At 42.1% G+C, this 25,834-nt stretch overlaps 1 protein-coding gene across 1 annotated transcript in view; it reads left to right on the top strand.

The window, feature by feature from the left end:
- Positions 1-941: 941 nt before the first annotated feature.
- The window catches only part of LMO3 (LIM domain only 3), a gene marked incomplete at both ends in the record, with an annotated part of 54,458 nt that continues 29,565 nt past the window's right edge, over positions 942-25,834 (top strand). Inside the window, 2 exons of the mRNA XM_082280057.1 lie at positions 942-966; positions 7,393-7,606. Coding sequence (XP_082136183.1) covers positions 942-966; positions 7,393-7,606 — 239 coding nt within the window. The remainder of the gene's footprint in view (positions 967-7,392; positions 7,607-25,834) is intronic.

Genomic DNA, 25,834 nt, shown 5'->3' with positions numbered 1-25,834 from the left:
CTGCAATACACACACACATCTCTGCACTGCAACTTTCACTCAAGCTGCAGCTCTGCCGAGACTGTTTTGTTTAAATCATGTGAGGCTTCATTATTTTTATGATGAGACATGAAATACATGCAAGCAGAGGATGCTGAGCGAAACCCATCCGACTGTATGTCTCGAGAAATAGCAGTCAAAGTTAACAATGAATTGCAGCCCCACCACTACCCCCCTCCCCGTTATTATTGTTATTATTATTCTTGCTTCTTCCAGAGCTTCTCGAAACATGCTCTCAATTATCAAGGGAGTCGGTTAATTTCCCACTCCCCGGCTTTAATCCACAAGCCTCCCCGTACGGCAGTTTAATTTGCAACTGCTTCGGTGCAGGGTTAACCCTTTGGGCAGAGCGGAGGCAGGAGCGGGGCGGGGAGCCCGGGGGGCAGCGCGGGCCGGGGGCGGCAGGGACGCGCACCGGCTGCGGGTCCGGGCTCCCGCATCCTCCCTCTCCCGGACCGGCGTGAGGCAAGGGCAGCCAGGCTGGCATTGCGAAGCGGTACTTCTGTCTGCGAGCATTTCTCTTTTTTTCCGCTTTTTTTTTTTTTTTTTTTTTTTCTCTTCCCCCCACCTTCTCCCTTCCTAGCGAGCACGATACGGTATGCTAACGCCGCATGTGACAGTTTAATCAAACCCATTTGTTACAACAAAGCTAAGAGACCGCTGGGATTATAGGCTTACGGCAGAGTTAGGGGAGCATGTGGCTTTGTCGCTCGCCATCGCCGTGCGGGGCCGGCGGCTCGGGGTGTGCCGTCCCCCCCAGCCCCAGCCCCGCCGCCCCCCGCCCCCGCTGCGGCGCGCCGCGCTCCCGCTCACTTGACCCGAGCCGAGGAAGCACTTGCTACTTTTGCCGGGATTTGGTGCTTCAATGAGAAGGAGCTCTCCAGGCGCCCGTAAATCAACTCATGCAGAAAAAGGAGAAAAGTTTTGGTAAGGCGGCGGTGGCCGGCGCGCAGCGGTGCGCTCCCGGGGGGAGGCGGGGGGGTCCTCCTTCCTCTTCCATCCCCAACGCGCTGCCGTGGCGAGCGGCTGTGCCAGCGTGAGCTCTGAGGAGACCCGAAATACCGCTTCCTAGGACAGCTCTGTAGGACCGCGCTTTAAACCGATTCGTTTTGCTCGGTGCAACAAACATCGCGACGTGCTGTCCCCGACACCTCCCTCTCCCCATCCTTGTGATGCTCGGAAAGGAATTGGCATAAAGGGCTTGAGCGTCTAACTCCGAAAAGGGATTCTTTGTTGTGGAGTATATGTTTCTTATTTATTTTTTTATTTTGCATGTGAGCTGCATCAAAATTGAACTCAGTCTTGCAAATCTCTTGTTGGCCTTTGCCAAGCACTAGCACTTTGCTGCCATGGTAACTGTAATTAAACTGATAAGAGTGGAAAAATGTCAGTATCTCTGAGCCTTGCAGCTGCATTGGAGAAAAAGGGAATCAAATTGGTTCCCAGCACCACTGCTCTAAAAAAGGAGGGGGAGAGTGATGGGGGGGCTGGGGGAGAGAGATGGGGGGGACACGCCAGGGGTAGGAACATAGCTAAGCAGCTCCGGTCCCTGAGATCTGGGTACATCTATTTGCTGTGTTGTCCCTTAGGGGGCTACAGCCTGCAGGGATGCTCTGGGCCAGTGAACAGAGAGAAACAAGCTTTTAGGCCCAATCTAGCTTTCAAAAAGAGAAGGGGAAAGAAGAAGAGAAATCTTTTGTTTGGTGTCTCTTGGCAATCGACTAGCCATGTTGGCCAAATTCTTTTAATCTGTATCACTGCTCCCAGCTGTGGGACTGCATTCCCATTTTTATTTTTTGCCTAACCTCTTCTCTTTTCCTTTTTTTTTTCCATCTCCTCCTTCCCAACCCATATCCTTTATGTAGAAAGAAAGAAAAAAATCAAAAATAAAAAAAGAAAAAAAGCAGATTCCTCTGTAGAAGAAGGGGCAGGAGGTGAAGTTTAGTTATATACCATGGAAAATTAACTCAAAAGTATACAGAAGAGACTATATTCAGAGTACTGAAATCCTTACTTTTATTTTTTAAAAAAACCCCCGAGTGTTATGGAGTTGCGGTTACTTTGTTGTGTTAACTACAGAAGCTGAGACTGTGCGGATGAATGGCACAGAACAAGAGAGCATAATGGAGGCAATCAACCGTTAGGCTGGTTCACAATGCAATCCAGGCAATTAAAAGCTCACCAGAGTTTAAATGAAATGGTTCCACTTATTTCTGTGCACCACACTGCACAGGCTATTATTTATGTCTCTTTTTTTAATTATGATTTCCCTTAAACTGTCAAATAACTCAGAATAGCAGGGTCTCGGAGGCAATAAGAATTTTCCACAGAACAATTTACATGCCAATCTAAAACTAGTTACGACTCCTGATGTGCTACATATGAGTTCTGAAATGTTTCTTAGCTTCTGAAAGCTTAACTTTTTTTTTTTTTTTTCCAAGTCTGTGTGTGTTGCCCTGAATTACTGGAGCTCTGAATGCTTTTAGGATGAAGCTACAAAGTAGGAAAGCATCAGAAAAGTATTCTTTTTATCTCCTCCTAGACCCCTCTCTCGTTGACTGTGTTGTCTGTCAGTTTGCTTTTAAAGACTGATCCACCCAATAGTTAATTTGCTCCAAACTGATTTTTTAATTTTTTTTTTTCTGAATAGAGGCTTGTTTTCCCTTTTGGGCTGTTTGTGCTACTGTCCTTGGTAGAACTGTGTGCATACCTCTGAAAAAGGGGGGAAGAGTGGTCTTTAAAAGTTTCTAAGAGATCCAGTGCATAATATCCAACTCTTCCTCCCAAGGACTGCTTGTACCACTAACAAGAGCTGAGTTCTGAGTGTCTCATGCCATGCTCAGCTCAGCTCACCAGGGACTAATCCCGCTTACAGATGCTTCTAAATCACTAACACAATATAGTTCATTACATCAAATCTTCATTCCCTTTGATTTTTGAGAAGGGTGATGATTTGAGTGAGACAGATTTTTGCTTCTCTCCCTTCCCTGGGAGCCTAATTTAGCTTTTTCCAGCAACCCTTCCTCTTTATCACGAAATCATAGTTACAAATCAGTTGACAGTGTTTCATCACACAATAATAACAATAAACAGGGAGGGCAGCCAGTTGCATCGAACTTATTTGGGGAGATCGAAAGAAATCTGAAAAACCTGGAAGTCAGGTTATTAAGTTCTCCCTTCAAAAATCCTAAAGGTGGTGAATGGTGATGAAGAAGTCTTATTCCTGACACAGCTCTGCAGTTTCTGTGCAGTATCCTGGGGACTGGGGGTGGAGGAAGGGAGGGAAAGGAGGGAAGGATAGAGGAAGCCCTTGAAAGCATATTGGGGTGAAATAAAAAGGGTTTCTTTGACAGTGACAGACTAGGCACTGAAATTTCTCAGTTCTGAGAACAGATCTGCTCTGTGATGCAGAGCATGGGTAGGACTCTGCAGAACTGAAGGGAAAGCTGGGTTTGATTTTTCTTTTTTTTTTTTTTTTTTTTGCAGCCTGGGTGTAGCACTTAGGGAATTGTCTGATGTTTTGAAAGTGCTCCATAAGCTCTGCTTTCCTGGGGGAGGGGGAGAGGAAGGCAACCAGGCAGCAGTGCTGTGCACTGCTACCTGATATTTCAGCAGTGAGCAGTTTGGATGGGTTTGTGGGTGCTGTCAGCCTCTGAAAGGGCCTTTCCCATGTCCTAGGAAATAAATGAGTACTTAAACCGCAGCCTGTGAAAAGCTGGGCACCAATAAACTGCAAGGTATTCTTATTGCCAAATTAAGGGAGAGCTAAAAATACACGAGCACGTATCTGAAAAGTGCAACACCATCAGAGATCTTATGGGGATGTTAAAGGGAAGAGAGATGGTCTGTGAGGTGATCTGCACTACGGTGGCTCATACAATACAGGAAAAAAGTAATAAAATGTTCTGCTGTCAGAACTAAGCAATTTAAACGGGGCGTGTGAAGAAAAGGACGTTTTCAAATTCGGAGATATGTCAAACACTTCTTGACTTTGTTTAGAACCCTCCTAGGTTTCAAAAAAAGCATAACTTTTTCTTTTTTTTTTACAATGAAGCAGGGATTTTTAAATAATAAAATAGAACCAGTTTCATTGCAAGTAAAGTGAGAACAGATCAGATCTATCACAGCAGAAAAGCATTCCTTCCCTCCAAAAGCTGCTGCAGATTGAATCCCCAATCTGGAGATGCTGCCAGTGGGGTGTCAGCACCACCTTTTCTCTCTGCATCAGGAAAATAGGCATGCAGGGTTGCAAATACTCCTTCCATGGCATGTTTGCCCCTTTGCACTTGCCCCTACAAGAAGGGTTTGGTCTAACCAGTGTGAATGACAGGGCTCTGCCTACTTTCCTCGTGTAGCAAATACTTCAGAAGCTGTGCAGGCTATGTGCAGGCTGCAGTTTTATTTGTAATACAATAACCTCATGTTTGCAGCATATACCTCGGGAATTATCAGGCTTGATTACTGCAATCTGCTCAGACATTCACTAGATTGGCCATGTTTCTGTGGCATCTTGTTCTCTTCAGACAGCTCAGGACAGTAGATCAGCCTGGATCAGAGACTGTCAGCCTCCACTCTCTAACCCGCTTCCTTATCAGGCGATGAAATTTTTACATTAAGATTTTTTTTGTTAAAGCCTTTAACTGTGTTAGCTCCTAGTTTATTCTGTTTTCCCTCAAGCTAAAGATTAAAGTCTTAGAACAGCCCTTCATGCTTCTAAACTTTTTTTTACCGAGTTACAAGAAGTTTATACAAATTGTGGCTGATTTTATGCATTTGTCCTCTATACGGCCAAAGAGAGGGTCTGGGGATAAGCCTGTTGTTGGCACCTAGTTTATATTTACACTCTACTGCGAAAAGCAACGTTACAGATTAAGGCTTTTTGACCAAGTGATGTTATTAGAGTTTCAGCAGGACTTCCCTTTACGGTCTGGTAAGGGGTTCCTTACCAAAAATCTCTGATATTTTCACGCTTTGAGTCGTTTATTTGTAGTCACGTTACTTTGCTCTTTCAGCGATGTACCCTGGATTCAGGGGAGTCAGCTGTCAGTTGAAAACGCTGCAAAGGCTCAGCCTTTGTCTCGTGGTGCTTTCTCAAGAGGAAATGTGTGTGTTCGTTCCCAGATCTGCCACAGACTGTGGTGCCCTGTGCAGGTCGCTGGATCTCATCCTCCCCCTTGGGAATGAGAGACAGATCTTAGGAGTAACTACATGGTGAGGAGCTATGAGCATCGGCTGGGGAGTGATGGGAGGGGCAGCACTGACAATTTTAAACTGGCTGATAGAAAAATATAGGCCTTACACTTCTATCATGAGCTGCAGATGTGGTGCAGCAGCACTGCCGGGGTGCTTCGGGGTGTCCGCTAGCAGAACTGCCTGCGCACCACTGAACGGCTCCTCCACCACGTAAATGTGTCACACTCCAAGGTGTGTGCTAGGCTGCACTGCAAAGAGGGGAGCAAGGCTGCCGTGCCCATGTGTTGCAATAAGAATTGCTATTTCTAACTCAGCGATCAGCTTTGCAGGTGGGACTTAGGAGTTCAGCTTGGGAGCACCGGAAAGTCACTAAACTGGCCATGCAGTCACCGTGCTCCACGTAGGTTCCATGCGTTCCACGTACACCTGTGTGGAGATCCCTGGGATGCCTCAGCCTCTTGTCTCTGTAACCTTGATATCCATAAAGGCACGCTCTACCACTGCTTTGAAGGTTACGCTGGTTTCCGTGCTTTTCTCACGAGAGATTTCAAAAAATCAAACACAAACCAAACCAAAGAAACCCCAGCTAGTCTGTGTTCTAGCCCCCTGAACCTGCCTGCCTGTGGTGGGGTGTTACAGCACCAGCCAAGATCTGCTGATAGAGGCTGGGACTGCCAAGCTTTCTTAACTCCAGCTAGTAGAACATTCATGATGAGGGGCTCTTGAATTTGTTCTTCTTTGCTCTGAGAATCTATTTGACCTTTTCCAGTCTCTGGATAATAATAGGGTTCCATACCCCAAATGTTGGAGTAGGATTTGCTTGTTGGCAACAACATTTGTTCCCCAGTCTTGGCAAATTCTCATTGCAATATTCGGATGTGTTCTAATGAGTAACACCTTTTTCAAGTTACATCACTGGCTTTAAAACAGTGAGATAAGCTGCAGTCGTCGGTTCTTCCCTTCCCTCCTGTGCCTGTTTGATGTCCACTAAAATATCCACAGGGCTATTATTTTGCTTATCCTAAGAAGTAACTTTCGGAGAATTAGTCTGAGTGCACTGGGATGGCAGCTCATGCAGCTAACCAGAGAGACCAGTGTGTGAGCACTTTGGGGCAGCGACCTCTCCCCATTTACTGTAAAGCCGAGGGCAATTGATTTTTGAATGCATCCCTGGAAGCTGGCTGTGTTGCTCTGCGTAACATCACTCAATTGTGCTCCACTTTTTGCCAGTTCTGTCCATTAAACAGTGTTTCAGGTGTTTGAATGGTTTTTTAAATGCTCTCAGCTATTACATCAAAAGGTGTATATATACTTAATGGACACTACTGTACTCCTTGTCCTGAGGTAGCTGTTGGCTAAAACTGGGATTGGAAAGTGGGGCAGCATTTCTATTTTTTTTTTTTTTTTTCCTTGACAAACTGGAAACTCTCTGACCTTGTGCAGATTATTTTAAGTCAGGTTTTTCAGAGGGTCCTTACACTGCAGGTTGTGACTGGCATTGCTGGTACTGAAGTCTTTGGAAATCTCATCACTTCATTAATATGTTTAAAAAGAACTAAAATATTAAAAAATAAAACACCCCCCTGCCAGCATCAAAATTTCTATGTCAAGTCTCCCAGAAACTCTTGCCCTGTGCCTCTAAAAGCTTCAATCTTTTCTTCTTTAGAATCTGAAATGCTTTTATATTTTATGAAGATACTACAGATAAGTCCAAATATGTGGACTTAACTATGTTCACCATATAGATACCCTGTTTATTTAAATTTTGGGTGGCTAAGTTTTGGAGATATGCTGTTTATTTCAATTTTGCTTTGCTAAATATTGCATACTGTGACTGAAATTGGATGACTTTGAACTGTTTTAATATTTCATGTTATTTTTTAAATCATATTTCTTTTCAGCAAAGAGACCAGGTAAATGAGGTGTTAAAGAGAAGCAGTGGAACTTAGAGCAGTGGAAGTTTCTGCTCTCAAATTTATCTTAGCCTTGTTTTCAGCTTGCTGTGGACTGACTAGGTTATTTTATCCTATCTACACCACTGGCTTTTAAATGAACTGGGTGTGGGGGGAGCAGCAACGAGGTGGAGGAAGAAAAGGGCAAGAGTTTTTGTACTTGAGAGAATATCTATTTTCACTCTTCTCTTGTCTTCTTGTATTTCAGGTATACAAATGCTCTCAGTCCAGCCAGACACCAAGCCGAAAGGTTGTGCTGGCTGCAACCGTAAGATTAAAGACCGATATCTTCTAAAGGCCCTGGACAAATATTGGCATGAAGACTGCCTGAAATGTGCCTGCTGTGACTGTCGCCTGGGGGAGGTGGGCTCTACCTTGTACACCAAAGCCAACCTTATCCTTTGTCGCAGAGACTATCTGAGGTAGGTCACGGCCTTCTTCCACTCGCTGGCAAACTCGGGAAATCTGTTCAGCCTTCCCTATGGAGCTGCTCTCGCATAAGCAGGGCTGCAAGGCTGAGTATGTGTGGAAATGAGGAAACAAGTACTGAAACATGGAGATTAAATTAAAGTCTGAGTCAAAAAGTGCACACAACCAGGTTGTGGAGGTGGTTGCCAGATTTCTGATGCTGATACTGGTGTAGAAGAGAGTAATTCCCCCCATGCTTCCCACAGCACCGTGCTCCTGGGGAGGTGGTGGTCTCCTCCTCCTGGCAGCACAGTGGTGGCCAGGTGTAGCAGCCTGAAACCAGATGCATGGTTTTCACCAGCTTCGGGGCAGGGTTTGAACCCTGCGAGGGAGGCGTGTTTCACCCGTCTTCGCTTTTGTCCTCTTAGTTTGCCAAGGGATTTCATTTGTGGCACTCAAGCTTTTGTGAATGTTGCCACTCAGCTGTTAGAAGGTGGACCAGGATGACCAGCTGTCTTCCCCATTTTTAGTAACCATGTGTCTGAGCTCAAATCCCCTCTGCTCCTGGTTTCAGCTGGTGACCTGGGTGGGATGCTGGCTAACCTGTGACCACTTGTTAGAGGTACCAAATCAGCTTTTTTATCTTCTTGTTTGCTCGTGGACCTACATTCTCAGAACTTTTTGAGGAATAACTCATAGCAAAGTACGGACAAGCAGCACCAGGATAGTTTATCTGCAGCTCATGTGTCAATAGGGCAGCTTTGCAAGACATAAGTTTAACTGGGAAGTTTAGTTTCCCTGGGCTCTCAATAGTAAATAGAGAGAAAAGGCTCCTCTGAGGTGATTCCAAGCACCTATTTCCTATAGCAACACCTTTCCTCCATTCCCTGTAGAGGGGGTCTAATGAGACTAGCTGCTCCAGGCTAAGGTGAACTCCTGGGAATATTTCCCCTGCCCCTTTAGTGAAGCCTTTTCCTTTTAAAGGGACGTCGAAGTCGCTAATACATTGGGGAAAAATTAAAATTCTTTTTGAATGCGTTAACTTCTAAGTTCGGCTTAAGTACAGGTACCAAACAGGAGGTTCCCACACATTGATCAGTTCCCAAGCTTTACACCATGGGTAGGTTGGAACAGGAAACAAGACTAAAGCACTAACAGCTGTTGGTACTCTGGCTCTCCACGTAACCACCTCTAGAAAAAGAGAGTGGAACAAAAACCTTCACAAACGCATTGTGCATTTGTTGAGCTGGGGCTGAAAGGCAGATCAGGTTCTTCAGATGGGCTTAGACTTCTTAATGGTAAAAGTATTCTTCTACCTATTAAAGCTCTGAGCTGAACCCAAGATAGAGTGCTGGGAACTTAGCATAGAGGCTGCATCTTAAACTCTTTGTGTTAAAGCTGCCAAAGCAGTAGGTAACAAAACCTCACTTTTAAAAACTGTTGGAACAGAAGGGAATTGTTGTACATGAACCTAGGTCACTTGTGGTCTTTAGGTGAGTGTGTGTAGAGAGGGTTTGGAAAAGCTTTTGGTGGGGGGAAGTAACATCCCAACTTTCAAAACCCATTTTAATAATCTTTACACAACAAATGCCTGCAGGAGCGAGAGAACTGCTATGGCTGTTTCATCTGAGTTCCAAATTTACTGGAGACTTTGAGCTTACTGAATCTCCCAAGTGCTAGTGCAGCAGATCTACTATTTTGAAATCAAATGTTTAAAATCAAAACCAGAAATGATGTGGTAGTAAAGATATGAGCAAAGCATTTCCCCAGCACAGATGCATTCACACACGCTCTTGCTCTCTGGTCTTTGAAGGTTTAACAGGAGTAAATATTTTGCTAACAGATTGTTAAAACTCACACTAAGTGATTCAGAGAAAGGAGAATTTTTTGTCTTTTTCTCTCATGACCACATTCAAAACTGGTGTTTCAGTTTTTTCTTCACACACAACACCTTTTACTTTTGCACATGAAACCAGCATACATGAGAAATCCTATAACTGGTTTTAAGATGTTTCAGATTTTTGTCTCTGGATTTATGGAGTCTTAATGAAGCTATTTTGTTGGTTTTGTTTGGGTTTTTTTTTTTTTTTTTTTTTTGTTTTGGTTTTTTTTTTTGAGTGATACTTGTGAGTGCATAGATTTAAACTTGGTATTTACACTAAACTTCAAACTGATGCACTTAAGGTAATTGCAGATAGTCATTTGCCTCATTGCATCTTATCTACTTAGTTATGCAGTGAACCTATAAAAGTCATCTTTTTAATGCTAATGTACAAACTAGTTAAATTTTCTCTAGCTTTGTAGTCATATAAGCTTTCATATTTAGCAACCCACTTGATACGAATTTAAGGAACAAATTGCATTGTACTAATGATCACATTGGAGTTCGATTATGGTTTCAAACTATCTTCTTAGGTTTTTTTCTTTTTAATCATAAAGGGAGTCTTTGCTGCGTGTAAAACTGTTCTGGCTTCCTATTAATTTATGTGGTGCCCTCTAGAGGATATGTGGCTTGAACGATACTATAAAGAGTAAAATTGCTTATTAACTTGTCTCTCAGTGTTCATTATGCCTTTCAATAAGACAGGCATTCTACAGATGCTACAAGCAATCATGTAGCCAGTTTGGGTGCTTTAGCATTCACATTTGTGCTCATAAATGGTGTGATTGTGTGTTTGTCTGTTTGCAAAAATATTTCCGGTATCTTTCATTTAGAAATGCCTGACAAAAAAGCTACCCCCTCCCTCAGCCCTGATGCACGCTCTCGTGCTGCAGTTGAGCCCTGAGGTCCCCACTTTGAGCTTCTTATAAATACTCTGTATCTTCAGAACTTCAAAACTTGCTTTGCTTTAGCTGTCTCCTTTGGTAAAATTAGTTAATTATACTACATTAAAACCTTATTCTCCGGATTGGGAGGGATTGAGGGAATGGAAGGAATCTTTAATGAGGTAATGAGCTTGAAAGATGCTCCGGGTGTGAGAAGCTTTGCCCTGGAATCTGATTCATGTAAGGCACTCCAGTGGTTTCCGAGGTGGCGTACGACACCAGGGTATCAGGGTGGCCGTGGCAGGAACGAGCTCCGTTTTGTTAACGAGGATGGGAACTGACTTGAGTAAAGAAAGGGCTCAGTGTTAGAAATAATACACTCCATGAAAATGATATGCAGAGTATAATTCCCCTGCAGGCTTCTGTCTTCTGCTTATACACTCCTGGGTTGGAAAGTGAAGACTTAATTTAAGGAACTTAGGTTTACGCCAACATTTCAAGTCCATTTATAGTAAGTGAAATATGCAAGAACTTTTTTTTTCTCCCCTTTTTTTCCTCCAAAGCTGCACGGTGACATCTTAATGCATCAGCCTATCCTGCTCTGTCCTCTCTTCTGACTGGCAGCATGTCCATTTACAAGCACGATATTCCCTTTGAAATCTGTCATTACTGCCATTAATGACCAGTCATTATGTTAACAGCCCTTGGGCTGTTAACATGTCAAACTGGTTGTTAACTGGAATGTTATTACTTATTTAAACCGCAGGTATGAGTTGTGTGAAATGTGCTTTGGTTGCACGTTCTGGGCTGCTTCTGCTCAAAACAATAGGGAAACAGCAGAGCGTTTGCCTTTGGGGTGCCAAGGGATTTGCTTTCTGTTCCATCTGCTCATTTGATTTCTGCATATTTGTGAGGTTCTCCTACCCCTGGGCAGCCTTCTAATTTCTGGTGCAACTGTGTGCAATCCCTTCTCTTAGCCTTGCCTGCGAATGGGCAGCCGTGGACGTTTCCAGATGCACGGTAACGCCTGCTGCACATTTGAGATTAATATCTGGCCCCTAGAAGTGTAAAATAAAAGACCAACAATTACATGTAACTCAGTTGTATTAAATAATGAGCTTCCTCGGATGCAGCAGAAATATGAAAGTACAGCTGTGCTAAGCTAGTTGCAATGTAGGTCAATCACCCTTTTCACTTAGGTTTTTAACTACGCAAACCCCGCTGAGCGACCAATGACTACAAAGTGCTGTTTCATTCCTATTTAATTTTGGCAGCATTTTACTGAAGAGCAGGCATTCATGCAGCTAAATTATCTTTGCCGTTTCTGGTTTTAACTCCAGCTCCATGACACTAAATGTTGGAGTGCATATCTCTTAGTAAACACAAAGAATATGGTTTCTGATATATATATCTTTTTTTTTCCAAATCCGTCTCTTAACATGGAAATTGAATTAGAACTTTTATTACTTTTTGCATAATTTCCCTAGCCAGGCATGCAAGATCATAAGAAAAGGATTAACAAAACTAATATATTGGGGTGGAATTTTTGCCCTTATACACATCTAGAACCTTATTGAGAATAGGGAGGATGATGACAGAAAGTCTACCCTCTCCCCCCACTCTTCCCCCTCCACCTCGGTATTGATTCTTTCTGTAAATATACTGCAGACTTTAAAAGTACCACTGAACAGCTATGAAAATTAGTAGATCACCATTCCCAAAGAAAGGGATGGAACACGTTGGGTTTGTTCTCTTCCCCACTTGCTGATAAAGACCTGAGAAAAGCCAAGTCTCTAAAACTGGATATTGGAGAAGATCTTGTAAATAACAAGACTTGACTACAGAAAGTAGTGTTCAACCATAAGCACTATAAAGACATTGCCTCTGTAAAATATTTAGCTTCAGTGCAGACTGAAAAGAGCAGAATTTAGGAAACAGCTTTTTCCTGTACAACTGCTCGCACTCTAAAGGCAATTATTATTTTAAAAAATTACTGTGTAGGAGCACTTAGAGAGACTTAAAATGTCTTGTGGCCTGGTGCCGATTAGCAGATCCCATTCCTCTCTCACGTCATGGGCAGTACTACAAACACCTAAGCTATCAGCTTGCTTAAATGCATGTATAAATACTCTCTGTGTGCATATTTTCATAGGTAGTGGGTTATAAATTGTTTTCAAAATGCCTCCTCAACATGTTTCTTGCCCAGCTTGATTAAATAAGGGTAGACCTTTAAAGATTCAAGCAGGGTTTTCAGGAATATTGAGGTACTTATGGAAGTGAGGCTTGAGAGCTCCACTTTCTTCACTAAAGCTGTTTAGAACTGAACCCTTATTTATACACTAATATCCTTGTTGCAATGCATTAAAGCATTCAACAGACTAGTAGTTTGCAGGAACATTCCCTAAAAATATTTTTTAAATACCTTAAAAAATGGTAGATGTAGCAGCTCATTTGTTCTAATTTTGCTGTGTGTGATGGATGTTCTTCTAAATTTAAATAAATGGTATCATTTAGTGTGTCTTGGAAAGAGGAAAAAAAAGGCAAGAATACTCTCTTTTCCACAAATTGCCAAAGGTTTTGAAAACCTCCAAACACCTTAAGAGTTGTTGAAAGGGATAAGGAGAGTGATGCACACACTCACAGTTAATCCACCCAACTTGCAAAGAATAATGCTTTTGATTTAGTTACACTCTGGCTAGTTTAGCTTGTTCTTATTTTAGTTCATCTGTGATAGCTTTTAATAAGAAACATTCAATTAAGCTGTTAAAATTGGTGTTTAAGTCATGTTGAAACGCTGTGAAATGTGTGTACTCAAGTTTGACGCTCTTCAGTAGTTCCATGTGTTTCCCCGTACCTGCTGGTAGTTTTCTTCAGAGCTGCCAAATTTTTAATAATTGTGTTATTTTTAGGGGCTTAAAATACACAGTTTAATTTTCAAGAATGTGGATCTTCCCTCTTATAAGGCTTCTTGAAAACCTTACGCTTCGCGTGTGTTGTCAAAATACCTCATTAATCCCCTGGAAACGTTCAAAGAATTTCAGGAGACTTTTCAGATGAAAGTACCGTGCCTCTTAAAGCCTGTCCTACAGCTCTTCATTACAGTGCTACAGTGCCGTGTATTTTGATGGAAAATTATTTTACTACAAAGGTTTTGCCAATACAGAGCAGCTCAGTTAAGCTTAATAAAAGCAGTGATTTTGGGGAAGACGAAGTAATTCTGCAGTGCCAGAGGATGGGATAACGTTCCTGGTGAAAGAACAACAATTCAGTAGTTCTGCTTAGTATTTCCTGTAACCTCTTTTAAAAGAAATGCAACTTTCTTGTTTTCATCCTTGATAATTTTTTTTTTTTCCTCAGAAGTGACTTTGCAACTAGTACTTCTCATGGAATATCTTTAAAATAATAGCCATATTAAAGTTATTGACTTCAGGAATGAATGTTATCAACTGCATTGTGACATGGGATTTGATAGCCAAGGTTTAATTGGACAATTTCTGCATTTTTGACCAGAAGCATATGTGAGAGAAAGCATCCATGCATAATGTAGTAGAATAATATCGAGTTCTAATAGCCTAACACAGAGATGCCTTTAAAAAGTTCTGATTTCTTCTACATATCTATTCCTTAAAAAAATACACATTTCTAATTTTTTTTAATTTGTTTGAAATTTTAATTAATTTTTGGGGACATTTTACACAAAACTGAAAAAAAACCCTCAAGTCCCTACCATGTAATTAAAAGAAAAGGTCTATTCCTGAATTTTGTTACTTGATATTTACTGTATTTTTCAGGTCTTCCAGCAAATATATAGCATTCCTTCTGGATGTTAATGTTTGAATAATATGTAAAAATCAAAATGAGCTAACATTGTTGCACACCTGTTTAGCCCTCCTGACTTTAGAAATTGCTTTCTTTTTTAATTTCTCACTGAAATTCAGTATATTCATGATGGATTTGGAAACCAAAATACACAGTATGCAACACTGATATGGTTTCCAAATGAAACTAGTCTTAACTGTCGCCGTCCATAAGAATCCATATTCTGGGAATACCTTATCAAATGCATTCTTTATTTGATGGCTAATTTCCTAATGGATTCCTTAGTATACTAATGGATGACCTTGTAAATAAATTTAAGTAATAGTTACATGTTTGGGGGATTTGGGGTCAAAATATTCTGGAATTTTTTGAAGTTTTTCAGACACAAACATCTGAAGCAACCTTCTCAAAAAGCTTTACTTGTTCTACACCTCCTTCCCTGTAATCTAATTCTGGGGCTGTTACTTGACATCTTCCTGAAGCTGCTTCTTGCCTATCCTGAATCAATTTGCCTTTCAACACTTGGGTCTCATTGCATCTCATGGGGACATTTCAAAATGGCTGTAGAGATCAGTAGATCCATAATTTAAGAACAAAAAAAGGATGTCCAAATCATCTCTAGAAAGGTTCATCTTTTCTTAGCTGTATGTATGAATCTATCAAATTTCATGTAGAGCTTTCAAATTACATATAAATCTCTGCATATCTGTTTGGTGTGATATTTACACGTAGCGATCATGGGGGAGTTCTTCATCCCACGTTCTACAGGTACTTGCAAGATGATCATGATCTCATCTTCTCTAAACCAGTGAGGACTGAGTTTAAATGAATGCTGACCATGGAGCCTTTTTTGACGGCCCCGTGGCAACTGGCATGGTTAGTTGCAGACTTAATTTAGGGATGTACTAAAATGTTGTGGTGGAGTGCTAGCATAAGGAATCCATGATCCAGAGCATAAGGAATCCACGATCCAGTCTCTCTCCCCACTTGACATCAGAACAGCAGCTACCAGCAACTGGAGAGTATTTGGCACCTATTTTTCAAAGAGCACAATGATCCCAATTATTAACTGCAAGATATTTTCCTTTGGGATTAGAGTGAACTGTGTTGATCTATTTTATAGCAAAGCACAGCACAGGGAAACTTTTCATGAGCAGAAAATCACTACTTTTTATAAAGAGCAGAGTGTGATTGTCTCTGGAAGGATGTTCCTTGGGATATTCCCCTGCAGGTCTTGAGTGAAGTGGCGTTCTGCAGTAGTGGAATTTAAACTTTTCATCTTTTCGTTTGCGAAAATGATAACATCTCATGTTGGCACATAGCAGATGAAAGTGGTAATTGCACAACATGAAAAGATAAAATATTTTTGGGGTGGGAGGTAAGAGCAGAGAACATTATGGATTTATTGTATCTTTTTTAGAATTTTGAAGTGGGGTGGTGAGAGCTAGTGAGAATGTCAAGTTGTACATTTGAATATACCGTAATTGTTGTATTGGACTGATTAAGAAAACTCTATCCTACACCAGGTAGTAAATGCACCCTTGCTCTTGTATTGCTGCTATCACACCTTTGTTTTTAACAAAGCTCAAAGCTTGGATTTAATGTACAGAAATGATCACATCTCTCTTGACATTCTTTCATCTATTTTGATACAATGTTCAAAATGCTTGAGAACCCAACCTGATTTTTGTTCATGACAAGCGTCCAAGCCATAAATATCAGCATACTCCATCTCTCAGGTTTTAGCCTAGTGGGTAGTATTTATTATATTGTAACCCTGCATTGAACAGCATTACTGATCCACCATGGGATAAAATAAATGTTGTTTTATTCTGTTTTATAATATTATTTCTTTGCAGATGCTTTAAAGAGAAATATGTATTAGAGAAAAGTTGATGTAAATAGTTTTAATAACTAACCACTTCTGTAAATGTGTTCACTCTAAGAAACAGAAGCATTTATTATTCTTGATCAAATTCTAACAATAGTTCAAGTAACAACCACTGAACTTGGTTTTGTCTTTTAGATACTTTTTAAGGAAAAATTTCTAGGCAGGGATACTTCAAATGAGTTACAGGCTGCAGATTAGGAATGGAAATTGCAATCACTGTGAATTATTTTCTAATCTTCTGTCACTGTGGCTGTTTCTACATAAATCTTGGGGTTTTTTCTGAAGTCAGGACTGAGCTCAGTTCAGAGCTACCACCCTTTCTCAAAATTTGTTTTAAAAAATTAAGATTTTAAGACAATAGAAAACTTAAAAACTCATTTTCCCGTAAGGAACAGACTTCACTTCTCCCTTTCTAATTTGCGTTACACAAATTTTATAGGGAATTCAGAAGTTTCTAGGATTGGAGGTGTGGATGTACAAAAAAACCTTTTCAAATAAGTCTTTATAAGCCTAATGTGTCTGTCTGCCTTATACAAAGTGTTAAGAAGGAGGAGGGCAGTTGCAATAACAAGCTGCTCTGCACTGGTGTTTTGCTGGCTTCCTTACTTAATCTATAATCTGATACATTTAAGAATGCTCTATACCAAAATAACATTAAATCTAGTCCTACAAACGTGTACTACATGCTTGACCTGGTGTACCCTGAATAATCCTATTGAAAGGTATAGGGCCTATTCATTTAGAAGCATCCCTTAGTAAAGCCAAATATTTGAAATTGGAATGCAAACCCACCTTGAATTGCTGTGTCCCTGTTCTTTGTGTGCTATTGACAAACCTCCCTGGCCCCCTGGTCCAGGAAAAGCTCAAACCCACGGCTCTCATCCTGGCCAGGCACCTTGTTGCCGTGTCTAGGACGTCAATCAAAGTTTTGACACCTGTGACAACCTTGCCCTGTTTGTCTCTGACGGGAAGGATGGTTATTTGTATGCTAATCCTACGTACCACTGCCCCAAATCAAACTGCTGGTGAATGATTTAATGGTCCAAGTCCAGGCTTGTCTCTACAACCCACTGGCAGCTTGTGGGCTCTGCTCTCCACAGTTTTCCTGGGAGACAGCAGTAGGAGGTGAGACAAAACTTTACTAAAAAGCCCTGAGGTTTTGTGTTGATGCTTGTGCATCTTGGGTTCTCGATGCACTTTCCCTTCATGCTCCAAAATTGTGCTAATGAACAAGTGCTGCATACTTAGCAGCTTCAGGCTTCTAGAAGAATATGTTCATTTTTATTAAGACACTCCATTCATGCTTTTTTGTGCTCCACATAGTAATAAAAAATAAAATTAAAATCCAGCATGACATTGAATACTTATAATGGGGCCACAAAAAACTAAATTAAAATGTATTCTTTCTGCTCAGAACTTCTCTTACTAAAACAATCTTAAAACCTAGAGGAAATGCTGCACACACTGCAGCAAATGTGCTGGTTTTAATGAGCCTGGCTGTACTCTGAAGTTAGCCAAGAGCACTTCCCCCAGCACCTCCTTACCTAATTCAGTCATAATGCGGAGTGAACTGCTGGGAAGAGAGTCAGAGAGCAAAACAAAGAGCAAGGGCAGCTCCACGAGCACACATCCAGCAGTGGGTGTCTTCTGTGCTCTTCTGAGGCCTTTCATTATGACCCCTGATGGGTCCCAGGCAGGGTCCCAATTACTCTCTGTCTCCAGGTGCAGCACAGCCTGAGCATTTTCCTGTAGTCGCCATAACCGCACCTTTCTTTATTCTCCCTGCTCCTCGTAGGCTCTCATCTGATAATTACAGGTAAAATGTACATGTATGTCTTATAAGAGCACCCCTGAAATGTGTAGGGTAGGTGGTAGCACCCAGTGCAAGTTACTCAACAACTTGGCCATGGGGTAATTTGAAGGTGTGCACAAGAAGCACAACCTCTCCCTGCTGCGGTGAGCGGGTGCTTGTTTTCATCCACCTCTTTTCCCTCCCCATACAAATATACCTCCTCTGCTACAAGATCCCTGAGGTTTACTCTGAATAAAAGCCAGTATATGTTTGCAAAATTTACTGCAATTTGCCAGATTATCAGTCTTGATAGGTATGTACACTCTGTCTGAACAAATAACTCTGGAACGAACTATCCTGAGTAATCTTGTTATTAATCACATCATCTCACTATGGTGGCAGATAAACAGTTTTCTTTGTGACCGCTTGAAAAAGCAATCTTTATCTGTTTTATATCTGTGCTTGTATAAATATATGGTAAGGTTGTTTCAGCAGACGTACAACCACTTTATAAGTTTGTCTGATTTAACCACCATAAACCCTTTTCTTCTGAGACCCAGCTCTTCCTCCTCATCCTTCTGGTTTTAAGGTGTGTTTTTTGAAGAAGTTAGTTCTTGCCACCAACTCCCACGTGCCTCCTGTTTGGCTTATTTGTGCAACACAGTCAATATTATATAAAAAATATACTGTTGCTTTTAGCAGAGTATCAAAAAGATGATATAGGGGACAAGTATTTCTTATCCACTCCCTCTCTTCCTCCGTCCCAAAAAAAAAAAAAAGGAAGAAAAAAAATTGGAATGAGAAGGAAACAGATTTAGAAAATGATTGCAAGCGTGTTAAGTTTCCCAGAAAAAAATCTTGCCTAAGTGGAAAGATGTGATTTTTGTCACTGCAAGCCTGGAAACCACTATCCCTGCAAGGCACTCAAGAACTGTCTTACCCCAAATTCTGAAGAGCTCCTTTATGCCTGCTTTTAAGCCCCAGTTCTTTGGCTCCTTAAGCTTCAGCTGACCTCTTGTGAAACCAAATCTAGCCTAGGCCTGGTGTGTTTGTCTGCTGAGGAAAGGCACTGAAGAGCACCCTTCCACAGCCCCTGTGCTACAGCAGCTGCCAGCAGTGCTTTTCTTCCCGGCCTGGGTGGTGACACGTAGAGATGGCATCTTCCTGATAGGAGGAACAGAGCAGATATTACCAGTGTCTTTGCTGTCTCCTTCTTGGTTTGCTACAAGAACAAAAAAACCCCAAACACTCTAATTGGTTAATTCATCCTCACTGCAGTGCTGCTTGCTGGAGGCAGAACTGCTGATGGGGGCGTGGAGGATACACTGTGAAGTTCTGTGTCTGCCCCTGCCTTAGGGGCAGGTGTCTGATGATCCCCCCAGTCCCTTTTTCCTTCTACTGTGTACAAGGGGGAGGAGGAGTAGGTACAGCTCTGGTTTTTACATGAGGAAGCAAGAGAAGTGAAAATGTTAACAGCTGCACCCTTTTCCCTGCTTTCCCTGAAATTCCAGAGTGCTGAAAGATGACAGATATGTCATGCCAGTGTAGGTGACTGTCCTTCCTCATCACTGAAATTTGGGAGGAAAAATTATTAAATTGCAAATTTAAGAAAACTTGTCAAGAGAAGACAACATCAGTTGTCTTTAGATGGGACCCCTGCTTTCTGTTCCTAAAACTAAATGCAGCCACCAAGACATCTGCATCTGGACAGATCACTCTTCCGTAGATTTGTAGTCTTGCTGTCAATTTTCCATCCTCCCTCTGCTCAAAATGAGCACCAGCAAACTGGGCAACTCCCCACTTTTTAGTGATTGGGAAAGAGTGACAGTTTGTGTGCTCCAAATGGAGTGGTTTTGCTGCAAGATTAATTCTGGAGATCTTCTGTCATTTTGGATGAGGGGGAAGGGATCGGGGGGGCTCTCTGTATGTGTGAACAGAGGTTGCCCACTGCATGCAGCAGTTCTGGGAAGGAAGAAATCCCTGTTGAGAGCAATCCAAAATTCCTCTGTGTTTTGTACTGCTGCTGCCACAGTTTCCCTTTCCCCCCCAAAAGGAAAAAAAACCCCACGCAATTCAAAAACCACAAGAAAAAGTTCCTATCTCATTGCACTAGCACCACATGCAGCATGTCCAAAGATGGCTAAATTATGGCAGCAGACATTTGGCTCCGCCAGATTTAAAACATCACCACCAAAGGGCAGGCACAGAAAAAAGATCCAGTAAAGGGGCAACAAAGAATAGAGACCTGAATTCAAAGCATGTTGCTGTATTTGTCCCAACATAAATGATGTCAAGTCCCACACATGATATTTATATCAAATGTTTCTTCTCATGGCCCTAACTACATTGAGCATGCTGTTGTTGCTTCCTTAATGCAATCTCCAAAGGTCAATCAAGTTATAGAGTCAGGCTGATGAGATTAGATATTACTTTAAAAAACGACCAAAAAAACTGCGTTTGGAGAAAGGCCTGAACACGACTCCAATATAATTCTGTCTGGTTTGCTCCAGGTCCCTGTATCTTTTCCTGGAAACTCTGTGTAAACTGAACCCATCTACTTTAGCTCCAAGAGTGCTTTCTCATTCTCCAGTGATAGCTGAGGTATCTGCATGTTCTTGGGGAGAGATGAGGGAGTCTTCTGGGTACAGGACAAAAATAAAATGACACGTTCAAGTGCTTTTTTTAATGCTTCAGGGAGATTTTACTATCTGAATTGTGTGCAGTGAGCAGGGATTTTTCATTTCATACATCATTCACGACTTGCTGCAGTGATTCCAAAAAGTCCCACAAGCCGAGTCGCTGCTTGCACCAAAGCACAGAGTTTCTAGTTTGTGATTTTTAACAATGGATGTTAGAGGTTTTTTAAGGCTTCACCCAAAATTTGTGGTGGGCAGGTACAAGAAAAGGAGTTGTGTCTGAGGATGGTGAAGGAGATCCAGTAATGACTATGGCAAAATGCAGCCTGCTTTTAGTTTCCTCTCCTTGCTTGTTCTCCTATTGCTATGAGCTTGATGCACAAGAGAGGTGAGCAGGTCCCCAGCTTTATCTTTAGTCTACATGTGAAAGTCTCATGGTGGCACTAGCCAAGGGCTTCGTTTTGCATTAGGCTGTTGCACTGATACAGAGCTGTGAGCAGCATATGAAGTTTGTCTGGTTTTACCCCCACATGCATTTATTTAGGAGTAGTCAACACCTTTTCCAGCAGTTGTAAAGTGTCTGGGATGAAATACCAAAGGTGAGCTGATTTAAATCTAGTTTTATGAGTATTTCTCATTTTCTTTAGAAGCTTTGTAGCAAATGCATGAATATTTAATTGCTGTAGCAAAAAGCAGGTGTGGGCAAACCTCTTCTAGCAATGTCACCTGTGAATGCTGAAGTCAGACTGGCCTGTGTGTCTGTCAGTGGAGCTGAAGTGAATGGATACACAAGACTCTGGACAGATGGGTGAGCATCTTATTACACAGCAATTACCACACGTGTGCCCATCATGGACTTCCTGGCTCTTTCTGTAGTCCCAAGAAATCAAGCAACCTAATTACCTGGCAGTCCTTATAGATAGCTGTGTTAAAGACACAGTTGTCACTGACGCTTCAACATTGCATTCTTTAGAAATGAAGGAATTAAAATGGGTCAAATAATTTCTTTTTTTTTTTTTTTTTTGTGCAGAGAGCAGGGCAGCTGAGCTTCCCCCCCTCCCCACCCCCCCAGCCATGCTGTGAGAAAGTGGGAGAGGTCAGGCTGCAGAGCTGACACATAATGACTGCATGGGCAAAGCAGTGAAGGCTCCGGGCAGTAGCTCTCCGAGCAATGTTGGCTGATGTGGCAACTCATAAGATTCTCTCTCAGCCTTTCTGGTACTGTTTTTTTCTGATGGCCTCCTGTAGCCCAGTACCATTCTTCTCCACGTCCTTTCTCTGCATTCCCAGCCTAGGTATTCCAGTTTTACAGCTCCTTTCTGTCAGGGTGAGGGAAGTGCTGGTGGGAACCTCCTCGGACAGGTCCTCCTGGAGCCTAGATATACTAGTCAGGAAAGAGTTAAAAGTGTGGAGGAACACAGCCCGTGCAGGTAGCTCTACTTTGCACAACAGGGGCTCAGGGACCTGTGGTCACTCACAGAAAGGCAGGAGCTGACAGCTCAGCAGGAAAACCCCAGAGAACCTCGAGCTTGGTCTGTGAGGGGATGAAAGCCCAGGGGCTTCCTTAGTTTGGGGTCCCTCCTTGGAGGCATGAGCTTGAGGAGTTTCTGTGTTACTGCGCCATGAATAAATTGCTTCATGGATCCAGGCATCCAAGACTCTGCTCTGGGGAACCTGGTCTGGCTGTGTGAGTGTGGGGTGTGTGGGGAACCACACAGCAACCTGTCCCTGCTGGGTCACTGGAGCTGTCCCAAACGGGCTTTGGTCCCAGCTCAGGTGGTGGAGCGTGACTGCCAGAGTGCCTCCTGCATGGTCGGACAGGGAAGTTTCCTGAACAAAAAGCCAGCAATTGTGATCCCACCCAGCGCCGAAATTTCAGCCTAAGATTCTTGGAGTTATTTTTTGTACATTTACAGACCTGCACTGCCAAAGGAGCTCAGCATAATGTTGAGAAGTCTATCCAGAATATCTGCTGTGAACCGCCCTCTGGCTCTGCCAAAGCAGAGCTTGTCGGAAGGGCCCTTGGACGGGAGTTTATGGTTGCGTTTTCCCATTCTTATGGCAATTCCCCCTCAGTTGGATGTAGGGCCTGCAGAGTCCATTTATCCTGTTCCAGCCCCTTCATCTGGCACTCAGCACCTACAGGAGGGCAGGAATCTGAAAACAGGCTTTGTTATGACAGAGATCTCCAGATCTTGTAGCAGATGTTGCTGGTGAGAAGCAATTCTGTTCCAGCCAAACCTTCTTCAGCTCTGCTGAGAAGATGCATAGAGAATCTCATAAGGCTACAGGCTTTGGCAAGGAAACAGCTTTTACCAATGCCAGCTTCTCTCTATATATCTTTTTGAAGGCTGTGTAGAGCGAATGATCTCTTCTCTGTCTCTGTGAAACAGCTGTAAATTTCTCTTCCTTTAACCCCCCCACCCTTTAAACAGCCCTGACAACAGCCAACAGTTATCAGATGCAAAATGAACTATGTGCCTGGGATAAAGAGTTGTGTATCTGCCTCTCCGTGATCGATCCACTGGACGTTTTGTATGCCAGTGCTTTAACTGAAAATATTCCCAGGAAGAAGAAATCCCTGGTAATTTCCATAACAGCCTTTTAAGAAGTCTTGTCACCTTTTAAAAAGACATTTGCTTCCCCTTTTCCCTCTCTCCCTCCCCAGCTCCACACGTTGTTTGTTCTAACCTCATCCTCTGTATACAGACTGCTGCTTTACCGTGTGCTGCAGACCTCTCTGCTTTGGGCCCAGAAGATCTTACCAAGATGTTTGTAGCTTACTTTAAATCAGTGCTTGTGCTAATCCCTTTCCAATAATTCCCTGGCACTAAAAAGCCTTTCCTGATTTTGAGGGAGGAAGTTTTGCCATACATGTGAACCTGGGACTGCAGGATTTCTGCCCAAGGTATCTGTTCCCTTGGAGCTGAGAAAATGTCCCATTCCAGTTTTCATAATAGAGACAACTGAGAGCTTGTGAGTGATTTGCCTACAACAGGAAATGGGTTTGTGGCGTAGTGATTTTACCCAAACTCTCTAAAAAATTAAGTCAATCCTGCTTGTTTTCTTTTTCTGACAGTGATGATTCTACCCCAAAGGGAGGGGAAAAGTCATATTTCTTTTAAGGATCAATTAACAAGTGAATAATGCATCGGTTTTTCATCTGAGTAATTTTGTATGCTTTGATTGATTTTATTCTCGTGAATAATTCTCCGCACGTTGCTCATTTATGGTGCTTGTAGTTTGAGGTGCTGCAGGAACGGCGTGTTCGAGTTCAGCAACGCAGATGAGGCTTCTCAAAGTGCTCAGCAGCCCTGCTGCTTCTTGGAATCAGAGGAGAATTGGGCCCATGTTGAGCCATTCATAAATCCACTCCCAGCCCACCCAATGCACGAAAAGAGGGGCTGACCCCACTGCAGATGGCTCACGTGAGGTTGTGTACAGCCACCTAAAGCATGGCAAAGACGTCAGAGAAGAGATTCTCAGGGGTGGCCCTTTGTACCTAAAGGGCACTTCATGTGCATGAGCACTGCAAAACTTGTTTTCCTAAGTAACTGGGAGTACGATAGTCTGATTAACTGTTGAACTGCAGCCCCTGTCTAAATTCACTGTGAATTTCGGAACTACAGCTATCACAGTCCTTGTTCTGTAAAATCACAGGCCTGGGTGCATTTCCCACAGAAAAATTGCCATTTTTCCTCTACTCTTGCCAGGATGCTATCAAGGGCAAACATCTCTATTTTATGATGTTCTTGTCCCTACTTGTTTTGGAGAAAAGGTGCCTGTTTTAAGGAAAAAAAAAAATAATTGATTACAATACTGTTAGTTAAGCAGCTCAGTGAAAGGTTTGTTATTTTGTTTTCGCTATTAAAGTATCCCTTAATCCACCTTGCTGGGTCTCTACCACTCTTGTAATATTCAATCAAGCCCTTGTTTTGTGAGAAATGTGACAATGCATTGTTGGCACTTTACAAACCTACAGCCCTTGGCAATAGATAATGAGAGGCAGGTTTTTTTTTTTCCCTGTGCAGGACACAATGAAATTTTAGACAGATGAATGCTAAGAGAACCCTATGTACCAAAGGCAATGTTTACTGCATGTAATACATATCATTGTTTGTCTCCTGTAGTGAAAAATACTTGTGTCACGCTGTTAAAATGTACTCCTGACAGAACAGAGCTTGCTATTATAGGGTCCATTGCTTAAAAAAATGATATACCGACAGAAATACAATTTAAGAAAATTTAGCACCAAGGGTAGTCGACCATGTAGGCTACTATTAAGGGGCCAAAACTCAAGGCCGTGGTTTTATTAAAAAACAGGGATAGTTTATTTGCTAGTAGTAGGTAAAGTTTAAAAAAAAAAAAACATAGGAGGGAGAAAGGAAAAAAATCAACTCGCATTCACTCGGTCTCTAGTGTGTAAAAAATTAATAAAAGCAACAGTTCAATAAGATTTTATTGCAGAAATGTTTAAGTGAAACAGTTTAGGAGTGCTTCAGATTTTAAACCGTTCTGCTGTGGAGCACTGTAGCAGCACAGTGCGTAACAAATTGTTGCTTTTTGATGCAAGGCACACCCAGTGCTTTTCATAAAATGAATAGTGAGTCCTGGTTAATTTGAATCAGTTTGTGCATTCCTCCATATTTTTCTTTGGTTTTAGAAGCACAGGGAGATTAGCAGTTTACTGTGAGCAAAGGCTGTGTGGTGGCTAACCTTGCACAGTTAAATCATCAGATGTTGGCTTTAAGTTAATAGTGGTCAACTTATTGGTCACTAATTTGGATCTAGAATTTATTTGCTCCTTCCCAATTCTTCACTGAAAATTTCTAATTGCTAGTTCATGATGTGTATCAGTCTGTGGGGTACCAAAAAGCCTTTTTTTTTTTATCTGCCTTTTGCAGTTATTTAGCAAAATAAACAACACAACTTGGTGAAGAAGTTTTAACTTCTCAAACGCTCACTGGACAGCAATTGTGCAGAAGACAAACAGAGTTATATCTGTATCCAACAGATTCAGTAAAGTGTAAAATGGCAGTTTTGAAAGCTCCCCAGCAGGTTTGATTTTGGGTTATGCATGGTGATGTTGGAGTACATGGATGTTCTAGGAAAGGCAGGGGATACCCACCAGAGCATCTCTCCTAACCATACAAATGTGGGTTTTGGAATGAGTGGACACACAGATCTTTCAGATTTACCAGACAGCACACTCTGGGGGGAACTCCTCATTTGGAGATTTTTTGGGAAATCGCCGCTTCTTTTCACATTTGAAATAGGAGATGGGGTTTTGGGGGATTGCTCTTTTTTTCCACAGAATATCATGCTATTTTTGTGTTCA

This window comes from Coloeus monedula, assembly GCF_965178545.1.
Source record: "Coloeus monedula genome assembly, chromosome: 4".
NCBI lineage: Eukaryota > Metazoa > Chordata > Aves > Passeriformes > Corvidae > Coloeus > Coloeus monedula.
This window is presented reverse-complemented; position numbering and strand designations above follow the sequence as displayed.